This window comes from Elgaria multicarinata, chromosome 1 (assembly GCF_023053635.1).
Source record: "Elgaria multicarinata webbii isolate HBS135686 ecotype San Diego chromosome 1, rElgMul1.1.pri, whole genome shotgun sequence".
NCBI classification, from domain to species: domain Eukaryota; kingdom Metazoa; phylum Chordata; class Lepidosauria; order Squamata; family Anguidae; genus Elgaria; species Elgaria multicarinata.
In genome coordinates, this window is record NC_086171.1 from 140,079,486 (window position 1) to 140,096,389 (window position 16,904).

General features: G+C 40.8%; 1 protein-coding gene across 1 annotated transcript in view; it reads right to left on the reverse strand.

Moving 5' to 3' along the window:
* PDE4B (phosphodiesterase 4B) overlaps positions 1-9,121 on the reverse strand; it is a 283,720-nt gene extending 274,599 nt beyond the window's left edge. The window contains exons 1-2 of the mRNA XM_063137612.1: positions 9,066-9,121; positions 6,510-6,745 (exon numbers count right to left, since the gene is read on the reverse strand). Of these exons, the coding sequence (XP_062993682.1) occupies positions 6,510-6,745; positions 9,066-9,107 (278 nt within the window). The 5' untranslated portion in view covers positions 9,108-9,121. The remainder of the gene's footprint in view (positions 1-6,509; positions 6,746-9,065) is intronic.
* Positions 9,122-16,904: the final 7,783 nt, after the last annotated feature.

Genomic DNA, 16,904 nt, shown 5'->3' on the forward strand with positions numbered 1-16,904 from the left:
TCATGCAGGACTGAATTACTCAGCAGCAATTTCAACAACACTCTGCATGTCTACTCAGAAGTAAGCATGAGCATCAAGTCTACTCACAAGCAGGACAAGCCTATGCATTTCTACTCAAAAATAAGCATGCACGGGACGTATACTCAATAGTAAGCAGGTCAAGCTTCTGCATGTTTATCAGAACTAAGAAGGACAAGCCTCAAAACAAGCAGGACTGAATCACTCAGCAGCTTCCTCCTTAGGTCCTCACAAGGAAAAGCTCTTATTTCTGATAAGCTGCTGATTGGAGATAAACTGCTTTTAGTTGTTGGGGAGAGATAGTGGGGCCTGGGGAAGAAGATGAGAGGAAGAGTAAGTCAGATGCTATTGGCTTTGCAGGCTGCACCAGGAGTAGCTAAGTATTCAGCTCTGTGTTACTCTTGATTTCATTTTTGGATTACCTCAGGATTATCATGGATGCTGTGTAAATTACTTTTCTATGCACATATTAAGATCTCAAAGATCTATTTTGTACCTTCACAACAAGGGGCATATCTACACCAGGGGAGGGGAGGGGGAGAATCTTGTGAAATACTAATTGTGAGATCCTCCCCCTCAGTCCACATGGTCCACGAGACATCCCGGGCAGCCTTTTTTTTTTTTTTTTTTTACAAACATGAAGAGCTGGAGCGCATTCGTGCTCCAGCAGAAAGTAAAAGGTAAAAAAGAACAAAACAGATCCCATTCCCCCCACCCCACCCCCGATGGGCACAGAGTGCCTGAAGAGCTCTGTGCCCAGTTCCCAGCTCCTCGCGTTTACTTGCGAGGAGCCAAGACAAAACCAGGATGGCTGCTCACACCTCCCGCAGTCTTGGGACGATCCCGAGACCACAGGAAAAATCGGGCTAAAAGCCGTCCCTGTTATCCCGGGTAAATGGAGGGATCTTCCCTCCCTGCTCCCGGGATCATCTGTGCATCATGTGGACGCACAGGGATGATCCTGGGGCGATCCCAGGATAAGGCATGGTGTAGACATGCCCAAGTTCAAAGTATAAAGTCTAATTTAAACATAAACTCAATGAACTTCCCACCAACACCTCTGTGTTGTGCACTGGTCTCTTTCAGTAGTTTCCCTGACCCTAACTAAACTTTAAGGATGCACGATGGCAAAATAGTGCAGGAAACAGTTGGTAGTAATGGGGTAAAGAATGATTAGGAAGTGGATGGGAGCCCAGAGAAAAGGTATGAAAGGGTATTGCAAAGTGTAAGGGTAAGGTGAGGGTTAATCGGACCTTGGGACTGGCATGTTTTTTAATGTATGAATTTTATGGTTTTTATGGTTCTTTAGGAGGGGAGATAAGAACCGGGCAGCTGAGTGAGGGGGAGCAGACCGGAGCCAGGCTGATTGTAACTGTCTTGTGTCCTTGAGTGATTAACCATCCCGGGCTGAAGTGTGAAGAAACTCCACGCATCAAAGCCGAAGGGAGGGGGGAAGGAGCAAAAAGAATAGTATAAAGACCCCCCTGTGAAGGGAACAGGGAGGCGTCGGCTGAGGCTGGTCTGGGTGACGTATGATTTTGTAGTTTGCAGCTTGCTTGTGCTGGGTTCTTACACTTTTATGCATGTTTTATTAAATTTTATTCTGCTATCCCATGTATCTTTACCCTTTTCCAAATAAATGGTCTTAAACCTCATTTGTGTGAGCCGTGAGTGTCTGGCCCGGGGATCCGTGCTAAATCCAGTCGAGAAGCCAGCTGGTTGCTGGGCGCTCTTCCTTTACAAAAGGGACTGACATAATTAACTCTAAATTACTTTGGCCCAACATACTAGAAGAAAAGAAATAAAGACCAGATTAGGAGCCTATTCTTATGATGAATTCAGTGTGTAAGAGATATGTGAAAAATCTTGTCCTGGGCATGCCTAATCCACAGTGAGGCAGTCATGTGCAAAAGCTGAGTCTTCCATGTACCTTCTCACAGCCTGAAGTAATTGGAAGTTAATGCTTGTAATGTTAGCATTAGTTATGAGACTAGATTTTCAATTTTAAGTTGTAGGATAACTTTCATGTATAATCCTGTTATAATATGTTACAAGCATGAACATTCTCCTTGACACCCTTTAGATGTGTGAGAGATTTGTTAAGTAACATACATTTGTTCATTTTTATTGTTTGGATGTTGCATCATACCTAGCCTGATATAGCTTATAGTTCTAAAAATGTATGCAGAAATAATAAGGTCAAAGAATATTTCTTCTTCCTAGCATAATAGGGAAGATTAAAGGGGAACAGATAAGATGGAGACAAGCTATTCAAGCATACTACATTAAGAAAAAGACACCTGCCTTTCCTATGACATGCTTTTTGGATTTGTAAAAGCAAAATTTGCTATTCCCTTTCAGTTCAACGGGGCATCTCTTTTGTCTTAACAGAATTCACTTCAAGTAAATCTTACTGGAATATGCTCATGCCTTTAAAGATATTCTAATAGCGTCTGGAAAGTTTTCAGACAATTTTTCTTTGAGGAAATTACTCTTTAAGCTTCTAAGCTTAGAAACATAGAAAGGAAGTTTTGAAGAGGATTTTTGAAGATATACTCAAATATCAATACTATTCTTAATAATTATTATGTACAGTTACATAGTAAGACAATTAGCATAAAAAGACATTTCAAACATTCATATTGCCACTTCTTATAGGAAAGACAGTTTACAAATGTGACTTGTTCCTTGCCACAATGAAAACCAGACTAAAACATCTAGATGGAATTGCTAGGAAAGATTGTCCGGGGATTGTTACCAATATGTGGATAACCCACAGCTCTGTTTCTCCCTTTCATCTACTACCAGAGAAGCTGTTGATTTTCTAAATTAGTGCATGAAGGCAGTAATGGGCCAGATAAGGAATAAGTAAACTGAGAGGCTCAGTTCAGATAACATGTTTCTCAACAGTAGTTTTAGAACTCCACGGTGGAGTTTTTACACTACCATTAAGAAGAAATAATAATAATAATAATAATAATAATAATAATAATAATAATAATTTCATTTATTTGTTACCCAACTCTCCCTCTGGATCGAGGGGGGGTACAACACAAATACAAACAAAATAAAATACATATAACTAATTAAAACATTTAAAACTAATACATTATTAACAGCAGCAAATTATTAAAAATGCATCTTAAAATTCAACTGGGTAGGCCTGCTGGAAGAGATCAGACTTTATGGCTTTCTTAAATTCTGGAAGACTGTTAAGTTTTGTGAACCGGCCAGAGATCTTTGGCTGTGGGGCGGTATATAAATGTAAATAAATAAATAAATAAATTGACGAATCTCTCCCAGCAAGCCATTCCACAAACTGGGAGCGGCAGAAGAAAAGGTCCTCTGGGTAATAGTTGTCAGCCTTGTTTTTGTTGGCTGGAGTAAATTCTTCCCAGAGGACCTGAGTGTGCAGGGTAGACAACAAATGTGTTGTCTGGCGGGAAAAGTCCACAGAATGGTGGGGACATTTTTTGGAAAACACTTCATCCAGAATATCCACACTGTGCAGAGGAGAGTTCCTGCACCACGGTTGTGTTGCATTGCTCTGGAGTTTCCCATTGTGTTGAATTGACTTTTTCCAATGGCTACAGAGTTCCTTGCAAGAGCGGCAAAAGGAGGGAATGTCGCTTTAGGAGAGCTGGCAGGATTGTTCCTTCCCCCAGCAATGATTGATGGGGTACCATCATGAGGACTGGGGGAGGAGAGTGGGTGGAGGAACTGTCAATCAACATCTCATTGACTTTTACTCAACTCCACAGGAGCCCACAGTCACACAACGGTGGAGTTAGAACATGTGTGGGGGCTACCCCCTAAAAGCTCAACCGTTGAGTGGAATTTTCACACTGCATTGACTAACATGTTGTCTAAACTGAGCCTTAATCTAGACAAGGCAGAGGTGCTCCTGGTTAGACTAACTCTGGAATAGAAATTCTACCTATTTTGGATGGGATAATGCTGCCCATGAAGAATCAGTTCCACAGTTTAGAACTTTTTTTGGACTCATCCTTGCACCTGGCAACTGTAGCAAGCAGTAAGCTTTGTCCAGCTTATTCTAGTGCATTAGCTACATCCATTACTGACAAGGTCAGACTTGCCCATGGTGAGACATGCCTTTGTAATACCTAACTTGGAGTATTGCAAAATGCTCTACATGGGGCTATTTTTAAGTATTTTTGGAAATAGCAATCAGTCCAGAATGTAGCAGCAAGGATGCTACTGGGTGCACACTTAAGGAACATATTACACCTCTCCCGCAAGGGCTACACGGGCTAACAATTTGTTTACAGTCACAATTCAAAGTGTGGGCTTAGGTCCAGGATATCATAAGGACTCCCTCCTCCCATACTAGCCTGTCATGCATCAAGATCTGATGGAGAATCTGTCTCTATGTCCCAAAGGGGTAAGACAAAGTGCCTTCTCTGTGACTGCTCCTAAATTGCAGGAATCCTTCTCCCAAGAGGCTCAGTTGGACACTTCCTTCATTGTATTTTGCTGTATGGCCAAAACAAAACAAAAAGAAAGCCAAAACCACTCTTTCTGTTTAAGCAGGCTTTTGTTTTACTGGATTTTTTAAAAAAACCTGATGCCTCTGTTTTATCTGCACCACCTGTCACTGTTTTTATTATATTGCATTTTTGTAGTATTATTGCATTGTATAGTTAGTTTTAATTGTTGTTAGCTGCCCCGAGTGGTGCATAAGAAAGGCAGGATATAATAATAATAATAATAATAATAATAATAATAATAATAATAATAATAATAACAACAACAACAACAACAACAGCAGCAGCAGCAGCAGCAGCTTTGGTACAAAGCAGCAATGGGCACTATCCTTTTGAAAACAATTATTTTAATCTGTCTGTAACCCTAATCAAAATAGGCAACTTGTATGGCAGAGCAGTAAAAGAAAATATGGTAGCCCTTATATCAGCAAATAGAATATTAATTTTTGATGGTGTACTAGACATGCAACCAATAGAAAGCAAGTTGGATAGTATTCCCTAGTGACTGGAGGGTAAATTGTTGTCTCCTGATCCCCCACCCCACCTCCAAGCTGTCAGATGCTACGATGGTAGGCCTTTTAAGTTGTGGAGCCCAAAACCTAGAACAGCTTTCCAGGTGAATTACATCTGGCTCCATTGACAGTTGTTCGTTTGTTTTGACAAGTAGCAAAGGCAGTTCTGTTCCAGCAGCCTTTTCTGGGATATTGTTTTGACAGTTTGATCACTCTTGTTGGATTTTTAAAATGATGTTGGTCTCTGTTCTTGGTTATTTCATTACTGTGGTATTATTATTCTAATAAAAATGGTAAATGCTAGTAATACATAAATAAAAAGTGAATCCAGATGATAAACATGAGCACAAATACCTCTGGCATAAATTACCTAAAATATGTTAACCTAACTAAGTCACTGACATGGAAGGGAAGATACATGAACACCTCCTACAGTGCACCTGCACTGTTCCTTACTCTCACAAAGGCTCCCAGGAGGAAGAAAATTCAAAAACCAGTTTCAGAATCCAATGTCTCTTCACATTCTGAAACCAGATGTCCGACTATGCATACAAATCTGCAAAATGAATTTTGTCACTTTGACTGTGTAATTAAATCATGCCTTTAGGATCACATCTTAATAGCAGTCACAATAAAAAAAAACCTTTCTAAAAATAATAAAAAAATCCAGAAGACTGTAGGGTGAAGTATAGAGATTATATTTGTATGCACCATTGAAATCCAGTAACATTCAGTCAAAATCTATTATACTATCCATGTAGGACCTTCTTTATTTTTTAAATGATTTTTAGTGCTCTTTTTTTCACAAAACTATAGACATTACGCATTCTTCTTTAAAAAGAAATACAAGCAACTTTTCAACTTCATTGTTAATTCAGAAAAACAAAGAACAGTGTTGTGCAGATACTGGATTGATAAATTCTGAGGGGTAGCCATATAGCAAAAACAACCAAGAGACTTTACTTCTCAGCAGAAGCAGTAATAACTAGATACAAAATATTTTAGTATCTCGGGGTCCCAAAAGTGTGTGAAAACACTATAGGTTAGAGTCAGTGTTTCCTCGCATCACTGGTAGAGTTCCTCAAGCAGCCTTCTGCTGAGCGTGCTCCGACTGTCAGGAATGGAGGAAGTGATGTTTGCCATCCTACAACCCACAGCACCACCTCCCAAAGGATCCCAGGGAATCTCTATAGCTAATCAGCAAATCTGAGAGGGTGGGGTGGCCACAGGGATTGCAGGGGAAGGGGGAATTGGCAAAAGATGATGGCCATTCCATCATTGTAAATGCTCTGTTGAATCAGAACCCTTCTGCAAACAGAAGGAGTCTTTTGTCTGCCGGACACAGATTCTGGATCCAACCCTATGGTCAGTTACATGTTATGAAACACTGTCTAGAATTATCTATTAAGTACACCTACAGAGTTAAATATGAAAATGAAACTTCCCAAATGAAATCTCCCTTCAAGCAACTTACCTATCTTGGTAAGTAGTAATTGCAATGCTGGGAAGGGTCAATAAAGGCAAAGTTGTGGGTCTAGAAATGTTCTCTCTGTCTGGTGTTCTTGCTTTTTCACTCTGTCTTTGGGACAGTGGTGGTAACTGTAAATTACCAGAGCAACATCTTCTTCCTCTCCAGAGATCTATGCCAAGTGTGTTACTAGACGCACTGTAAGACTTGCTGAGCCCACATTCTAAGTAATCTTTAGCATTCTGTAAAATGAAAGAGAAATTTTATAAAAGAGTGTCATTTATAGTCTAAATTGCACATGTGCTACTTCGTAGGTCATATATATACCTCTGTTAGCCTTGTACAAGGATGAATTGCATATTATTATTCCTGTTGATAAAAACAAACTCCTAAAGGTTCTCTCCAGGCTGGGTAAAGGGGCAACAAAATGCCAGATGCAGTTCAATGTAAGTATGTGAAAAAATGATGCACTCCGGGACAAAAAACTTAACATCACATATAAACGTTAATGGGGTCTGAGTTGGCAATGATTAATAAAGTAAGAATATAGAGAACAGCTGAATGAAAAATTTGACCCAGTGTGTGGCAGCTGTGAAAAAGGCAAATTCCATGCTAAGTACCAATAAAACTGTCAATATGATGGTGTCTTTATTATAGATGCAACACTTGTGGAAGCTATACTTAAGGCCCATGAGTAAACAAAGCATTTCACCATGTAAAGTGGTAATCAGAGGGGCGGGTAGTTCTAAACTTCATGAAACCATAAAACCAGAATGGTTTCACCAATATTTCTGCAATTTACATGTGCCAGAAAGAAGTGTTGGTTTTACATACCCCAAACACTTCAGGAACGGTGAAAATTTGAGGGAGAAAGAGCAGCTGAGAGAGAGAGAGAAAGAGAGAGAGAGAGAGAGAGAGAGAGAGAGAAAACACACCATACTCAGTCAAAAATAACTGACTTCCTTTGCACGCTCTTTCTGAAAATCTTGTTGTCAGTAGACACCTGTAATATGTACTTTTAATTTCTGCTATCTTGTGATGGTTTCTGGTCAACATATTTACCAAGACTGTGAAGAATCTGAAAAAATAACAAAAACTGTCTGACCACAGATCTGACCAGAAAACTCTTAAGCTTTCCATTCCTATGAAAACTTCCACCACAACATAATAGCTAGAATAATTGGAAAATAACAAAAAATACTGCAGCACGTTGCAGACTAAAAATATCAACTAGGAACAGCTTCCTCCTTCTCACCAATGTGACATATTCTTGGAGTTATTAACTTTCTGTAGCTTTGCTTCTTGACTTTTTGAAATTGTTGAAGTCTACACAAACTGAAAGAGAGGGGCATTCTATTAATCAGAGCATGAGAAATTCATATGCTCTGATTAATAGAATTTTCAAGCTTGAAAAAACAGAAGGTTTTGAAAGTTGATTTTAAAAAACCAAAAAAACTTCCACAGAGGGGGGAAAAACCTATTCTACCCTGACCCCGTTTCTTCCCAGGAAAGAACTTAATTTCCACAATGAAATAGATGTGCCAGAGGTTTCTAGACCCTGGAAGCAGCCTTTTATACACAACTTCCATGAGCTAACAGATTTTCCTCAGTCAGCCTTCCACAGTACAGACACCTCTCCATTTTTTCTCCTCACAAGTCATGATCAATGATCAACATAGGCCCTTTCTACACCTAAGGGTTATCCCAGGAAAATGGAGGGATCATCCCTACCTGCTCCCAGGATTCCCTGTGTGGCATTTGGATGCACAGGAACAATCCTGGGACAATCCCAGGATATAGGGCTGGTGTAGACATGCCCATAGTCAAGCTCACTTAAATATAGGGCGGACTCTAGATTTGATGCAGTCCTCAGCAATAGTGCCCCCTTCCTAAACAGGTGGGCTGAAGTAGAAGTACTATGATCAGCACCAGATATCTTGAAGCTGCCATTTAGATTTCCCACAATGCCCTGGAACAGACTTCCCCATCCTAGTGCCCTCCAGATGTTTTGGATTACTACTCCCTGCATTCTTGGTCATTGGCCATCTTGGCTTGGGCTGATGGAAGTTGGAGTCCAAAAAAACCATGGAGGGTACCATTATTATGGAAGGCTGCCAGGACAACAGGACATCAGACACATTGTAGGAAATTAATATAGTAAGTCCATGTCTGGGAGGCTCAGGGCAGGGATCAGCAGTTTCACCTCTGGAGCATTGGCAGCTGCCCTAAGATGCCGGGCCTGCCTAATTGTGTAAGGCAGCTCATAAGCAATTTGTGCACTCAGTGGATCTAGGTGTCTCAGAGCTATGAGCAAATCAACACTCACTTCCTCATACTTCCCAGCCTATTGCCTCCATGTCTAATTATAACTCATGTGACACACAGTGCACTGACACGTCTTGAAAATATCCAATGCAGCAGGAAGAGAGTGATTGCCATTCTCCAAAGCCCTTAAGGTAACTGCCGGCATTTGTTGTGAGCCACAAAGAAAAAAAAGTCAGAAAAGACATCACGAGAGATTTTATCTGAATACAGAAGGAAAAGCTACATATACGCACTTACCCCCTCTGTGGTGACAGTCATCACACTCCTGCTTTTCTTCATGATAGTGATGGAAAATTGCCCTACTTATATCAAGCACTCTTCTCAACTGCGTTCTTGCCAGACCAATAAACCTAGCAGAAAAGGAGAAAAAAAAGGGGAGGAGAACCTTATTCTCAATTATTTCTCATTGATCTTTCACACTGTAAACACCTCAGTCTTCATAAGAAATACTTGGGAACAGTAAAACTCCATGAATACAACTGTTTTGCAAGATAGCAACAGACTTCAATTTTGGCAAGGGGGAAGGTTTGAGGAACTTGGTTTTAAAAGGCACCAAACCTTAAGATGAAAAAGAAACAGATATAGAATCTGAATACTTAATTAGTCCTTACACCATACAGTGGTATTTTTTCAGTTAAAGTAGATGCCTCAGGAATGAATCATAGATTTGGAAGGGGCCATTTAGGCCATCATCTCCAACGCCTTCCTCAATGCAAGAATCCAGTTTAAAGCATCCCTGACAGGTGGTATGAATACCTCCAGGGAAGGAGAGCCCACTCCCTAGGCAGCTGGTTCCATTGTCTGACTACTCTGGCCATCAGAAAACTATGTCTGGCTTCTACCCCTACTTGGAGCTTTCCATGGTGCTGATATCTTCCCATCTTGCTTACTACAGAAACCTGACCTAACCTCAACCATAGCAGACCTCTGCAACCATATTGCAGACATGTAACAGTGGATCTACTAGAACACGAAATCTGCCCTAGTCTGTGTGGTGGGGCTCTTACCCTCTTCAGTGACTTTTGTCACTTCTTCCCATGTTCTTAGTTTCTTCCTAGTCATAGACTCTACCTGCACGGCTATCTTGTGGCTGAGAGATAAAACTTATGTCTGGAACTGATTAAGGAGTGCAGTTCCATTTTGATTATTAGAGACTATTTATTTATTACATTTATATACCGCCCCATAGCCGAAACTATCCATGTTTACCTTTACTTAAATACTTTAAGTTTAAAAAAAAAAAAAACCACTGAAAATGTATTGCAGGTCAGCTTCTCAAAGCCAATCCATGAAGCATGTCAATGCTTGGGTGTACCCAAGGTCACAGATAAGAGATCTTGATAAAATAAAGATCTTGGCTTCATCAGTTGTAATTGGATGTGGTATCCTTAGACAAGTTAGCATTTTTGTTCCTTTATCTGGAAACTAGTAAATTTGATGATTACAACTGTAGGTCTGTTTAGTATTTGCGAGTAAGGCTGTCTGAGAAATCCACAATGGATTCAAATGAGTTTGGATTTCTATGTCTATAACCTGTGGCTTGCACAGCAGACCATCTTTTTTTGAGTTTCAGATTCCATAGACTTGTGCACATTTTTAAAAAAAAATTGGGGGGGAATTTGCACAAATTCACATTTGTGCTAATGAGCATAGCACAAGCGCACACTTGCATTAGTGGAATGAAATTCTTATCCCTAAAATAAATCTGATGTAGTCAACGAGCATACGATGGAATGAAAGATGCCTTGCAATCCATGAAACGCAAGATAGAATGGATTTAACAAAATCCATACATCCTTATTTGAGAGACAGGAAATCTATTCACTGACTCAATATCCATTGGTGCAATCTGAAGCTTGGAAAACAATTCAGTGAGCTGGGCCTCCATAACAGAGATAATATTTGTGCTTTATGTTTCCTCTGGGATCCCATGAACTCAAAGATTCAAATGATATGAACAGTTCTCCAAATCTTCTGTATTAAGCTTATGAACATTGCAGAGATCTCTGAGATTTCAGTATTAATTTCTTTTTTGTATGTGCCTATTTAAATATAATTGCTGGTTTAAATTGCACAAATTCCATTTCATATTTATGGGGTCAGTGGCATTCCTGTTATGCCCTTGGATATTTTAACTGCTTTGGGGCCATCTCCTGCCAAGGTCTCACCTGCTGTCTGGTCCAAAGAATGCTTTAGGTTTCACTCATTGGAAGAGGGACCTTTGCTTTGTTCTTAGGCATGGCAAATATTTTTTAATATAATTTTCTTATGGCTTAGGATCTGGTTATTTTGTGCTGCAGAGAGCAGTGCTCAAGGCTAAGGGTGTGATCCACTTCGCTTAGGATCGGAGAAGCAACAGCGAATTGGGCTGATCCACCTTCGCCTGAGGCGGCGGAGAAGCGAGTCAGAGGGCTGGAGGAGCATGGTGAAGAGAAGTGACCATAGGCGGAGCACTCCTCTTTTCACGGAGCGATCCGCCCGCCATTTTGGATTTTTTCACCCATAGGATTGCATTGCAGAAAAGATTAGTGGATAACTTTTTTGTTTTTAAAGCTATCTATTTGAAACTTGGTGTGCTTAGAGAGTCGTGGGTGGGGGTCATTTTGAGCTATTTTCAGCACTCTGAGTGGTGCGATTTGCTTGCTATTTTTTTTTAAATAGGGTTAAAAAAGCGGGAGAGGTACCTTTTTGAAGTGCTGAGATGCAGATTCAAGTCCCAGTCATGATCACCTGATGAAGCATCCTCCAATCCCAAAGTTGGAGGGGGGATAGGCAAAACGGGATACTTAGTAATTTGGGATACTGGGAAACTTCTCTTAGTCTCTGAACAGACTTTTCCCAGTGTTTTTTTTAAACAGTAGCCCCACCAAATGCACAAACACAACCTGAAATCATATATTAAGCAAATAAATAACAGATAGGAAACACAGCACTGCTACCCACCCTAACCTTGGTGAACAACTGAATGGATGTGGTGCAAGGGGATTAGCTCCCCTAGGGCATGTGGACGTGCCCAGTGCACACACTCCTGCTCTTGGAGGGTCATCAGAACACTCCAAAGCTTAAACAGAACTTCAAGAAGCTAATGCCTGTCATGAGTTGAAGTGTCAGGTAGCTTCTTAAAGACTGGTACTTACTTAGGGCCAGTCAAATTGGCATATCCCCCTCCCCCTAGGCACGTCCACTTTCCTCTTACTGGTAAAAGACATAGCCTTTTTTAAAAAAATTCTTCTTGTTGTTCATTCAGCAACACTGCTGTTTTTAATTCCACCCCTCCTTTGTTTATTTATTTATTATATATACACCCCATAGCCCAAGCTCTCCTGGCTTTTCCTCTTCAGTGAAGTCAGGCAGGCTTTCATTGTGGTTCAATGCCTTATTGCTGTTGTTGTTGTTATTGCTATTAATATTAATTAGTACTGCTATTATTAACATTATTTTGTTGTTGTTTAATAATGGCTGTGATCACAATGCAGTCAATCAACTCTGAAGCAAGGATCACAAAGCTTTACTCTTATCCTCCTAGCCTTCTAGTTATGGGATGCAAAAAAAAAGGCATCTCTCTGTGCTGCTCCTGCCTCACAGGGATGGTTTGCATTACTGGCTTTGAAACACTCCTTGGCTCACTTTCTTGTGCCCCCAGAAATGTCTGCTGCCTGCCTGCCTGCCTGCCTGCCTGCCTGCCCGCCTCCCCCGGGGTGCTGCTGTGGTGGGACATCTGCCGGGACTGACTCCCCCCCCCATAGATCTATGGCATATCCCATAGTCCAGTCCTCCCAGTCCTCCTCCTCTGTGCCCGCCTCGCAGGGTTGGTTTGCAATGCGTTACTGCTGGCTTTGAAACAAACACTCCTTGGCTCACTTCCTTGTGCCCCCAGAAATGTCTGCTGCCTGCCTGCCTGCCTTCCCACCTCCCCCGGGGTGCTGCTGTGGTGGGACATCTGCCGGGACTGACTCCCCCCCCCCTAGATCTATGGCATATCACATAATCCAGTCCTCCTAGTCCTCCTCCTCTGTGCCCACCTCGCAGGGTTGGTTTGCAATGCGTTACTGCTGGCTTTGAAACAAACACTCCTTGGCTCACTTCCTTGTGCCCCCAGAAATGTCTGCTGCCTTCCTGCCTGCCTTCCCGCCTCCCCCGGGGTGCTGCTGTGGTGGGACATCTGCCGGGACTAACTCCCCCCCATAGATCTATAGCATATCCCATAGTCCAGTCCTCCCAGTCCTCTTCCTCTGTTCCCGCCTCTCAGGGATGGTTTGTGTGTGTCTTGCTTTGACTCAGGGGATAAGTCCTTCCTGCGCTCACTTAGACTTTTTGAAGTTCCAAATAAATTTTTCAAGTGTGGAAGAAGATTCATAGGTTTATCTACTCCCCAATTCATGGCATGTTGGGATTTCCTTTGAAATGGCCATGAATAAAGCCCTTTGAGCTGTCTGCAGCTTTAAAAATCCCTGAGATACTGGGGTGTCCGATTTTCAAAAATTCCCAAAAAATCAGGGGAGGCTTGGATTTGCTTGAGGCTTCGCATGCATGTGTATACATGGATAAGCTATCATGGTGCCAAGTTTGAGGTTTCTAACATTAACAGAAAAAAAGTTGTAGGCTTTTTTGGATTTCAATGTAAGCCTATGGGGGGGAAAGCGGAGCTCCGATCCGGATCTGGAGCTTCGCAGCGAACTGGAGCGGACTGTAGGCGGAGCGGAGCGGACCCGATCCAGAAGTTGCGAATCTGGAAGAGAAGCGGATTGGGGGGTCCGTGCACACCCCTACTCAGGGCTTTGGACACTATCTTAAGTGTATGGTATCACCACCAAGTTCATTCCCCATATTTTTTCTACTTGGGGCTATTAATCTCTGCATTTCAGTTGTAGAAGATAATGTACTTCAGTTATTTAGATAAACAAAGGCTGTTATATGTTACCCAGAAACTTAAAATTTTGGACAGATCGTTCATATTGGTTATTCTCCTCTCTAATTCTTACCACTCTATTCTTTAGAAAGAAGAACAGGGCAGACTTTTTGTCTCAATTGATTCATTAAATTTGGGGGGGGGGGGGACGACGACCCAGTAAGATAACCCACTAATAAAAAAGGGAAGTGCAAACACTTTTTTGCGTTTAGAGCTTTTAAAGACAGTAAGTATATTTCTATTGCTAAAAGTCAGTACTTAGGGAAAAAGATGACCCAGACTCATTAGCTACCTCCATTTTTAAAAGCTAAGTTTCATTCATTCTATCAGAGAGAAAAATCTCACTTATACATGGTTCTAAAATAAAATAATTATCACCTCTAAATTGTGATCAGCATGCAGTGAAGGACCAATTTAATGTAGTCATTTGTTTTGATGTTGATCTTGTTTGAAACAGATGCAGTAATGTAGGTTTGTAATTATGGAGACCTGACACCAAGCTATATTTCTGAACCTCAAAAGGATCTCTTCAAGTGTAACCAAACCAATTTTTTCTAGGGAGAAGTTATAATCTTGCTGACATGTTACAGAGATATCTTTGCAGTTTTGAAATAAAACAAGAAAGAAAAAAACAACTGTATTTCCTTAGAAGAAAATAATACTGATCAGAGAAACAAACACTTCCTCACAAAGCAAAGCAGCCGATTCATGGATAAAAACAGAGCCCCGAACAAGCGAATTAAGAGGAAAGCTTTAGGATGGTTAGGATTGGAATGAAGAAGATTATCTGATCACAGATGTAATTATTATGTGTCAGCTGGGTTCACATTGAAACTATTCAATTTTCATCAGGATCAACAGGACTCAGAATCTGGTAGCAACCTTTGACAAAGAAAACTAGTATTATAGTCTAGGCTTTGCTTTTACTGAAGATCTGAAATTATCTGAAATTGCCCACTTTCCAGTCCTGATTAGATGGCACTTCTAGAATTGCACCTTAGAATCAGGCCAGTTCTGCAGTGCTCATGCTGAACTTGGCCCTTCCCATAGAATTGCTGGACAGCAGGAAACCTTAAAACTAAAATACACCCAGAATGAATTGTTAAATCTTTTTATCTTATTAGAAAATGGTTTAAAAACTTTAACCCATTGTAAGTTTGGTTAATGTCAGGGACCACATGGCTCAACAAAGAAGCCCTATGGTGGATTAGGCAGTGACTCTCCACACGTTGGCTGCTTATCAGAGAAGGAGACTGCACTCAATTCCGGCTGAAATAGTCTTAAAACAGCTTCCTGCCCATCTGGCATTACACTAGCGGGATAATCTGGTGCCTTAGTTTCCAGATCTGCTGTTTTCCCTCATTCTAGCCACTTTTTTGCAGATGGAACTACCAAGTTCTCCCTCTGTGCTGCCAAATGACTGTTCTTCAGCTGATCCACCATCCTACCCAACTACTTGACTTCTGCCTGCCTACCAACCGAGCAACTTAGTCCCACTGAGTACCTGCAAGATAGTGAAAAATCAACAGAGATGGGTTTGTTCTTAAAACTTTAAAATATTTATTTAAGAAAGAGATGGGGAAATTGTGGCCCTCCAGATATTGTTGACCTGCAACTCCCATCAGTCCTAGACAACATAGCTAATGATGAGAGATAATGGGAACTGCAATTCAACAACACCTGGAAGGCCATATGTTGTAAACCCTGATACACACGTATTAATATGATAAAGAAACCATCTCTTTATGTATAACTTCTAAAATATGATTTTTCAAAAAACAAACGTGCACACAACCAGCTTCCATTAGGGAGTTTCATACTGTGATTTCACAATAGTAAAGAGGATTGAAAAGATACATCACTCCCTCTGCCCCCAGGCCATCTAATCATTAAAAATGAGAATAACAAAGTTAGTCTGCTTTAGAAATTCCAGTAACTCTTGGATCGCTAACAAAAGGTACAATTATACTCCCATTGGTCTTCATTTGTTTCAGTTATGATGGGGAAATCAATACTAATTTAAATGTTTACATTGCTTCCTGTCAGTTTTATGCAGAACTAAACTGAAAATAAAAGTAATTTTTTTCTGTGTTCTGACAAAGAAAGTATAACGGCTCAACCCGTGAGATTTGAATTATACATCTAGTCAATAAGTTAAAATATATGCCAGATATAAGGTATTCCACCCACCCACCATGTTTTTCAACATTGTGTTAACGATTAGTTAACTCTGACTAGCCATTTAAAGGCTGTCCATTCACAAGAATGCTAAGGGCAGTGGCTTCATCCAGAGAAATCTAGGAAGAGTTTTATTTCTTCTTTATGATCTCAGAAATGATTTCTCAAAAAGCCACTCTTGATGTCTCGGGGGTGGGGGGCAAGAACTGTGTACAGTGTAGCAACCAACCAAGGAGCAACTGCCAAGAACTGGATGCACACATCCTTTGCACAAGCAGAAGTACCCTCTACATGTAGTCCAAGCCAATGATTTTAAATACCTTTCTAATCTCAGTGCAGTTGCTAAAATAGTACTAAAACAGGAAGTACGTTTTTTTTCTTTTTCCATATTAAAAAGGACTATTTTTATCTCTGCCTAACAGAAAATACAACCAAATATATATATTATATTGTTATGAATTTGCTGAAAATGGAGCAACTATACAGGTGGAATGAACAACAACATTTGTGGGTTGCAGGTTTTAGATTTAAATCCAAACATTTGTTGTGTGTGCGTGCGCATGAATACAAGCAATGTACATCTGTCACTATGAACCTTTTAAATACCAGCCTAGTTGAGTAGCTTGGACTGTTTCAAGACATTTACACAGTGGAATAGGGAAAAAATGATTGGGCTGATTCCAACACTGCTTTACACATGGACAGCCTACATGCAGTGAGGGGAAGGTTCATAATAACACTGTCTGCCTTGCCCAGTGGATCCAGTTATACAACCTCTAAGCCCAGACTTCTAAACAGTAAACATAATGTGAACTGGCAACTCACCCATCTGAAGAAGGGTTTAGATGTGTGGTTTTGAACACCTGCGAAGGAGAACACTATTCACATCATGCTCCTCAAATGCTGTCATTGGTTGTTTACAAAGGTTTAGGTGAGTGCAGCTCCAGGACTATTTCCAGAGCAGTAGCAGTGGTGTCAAAATGCCAGAG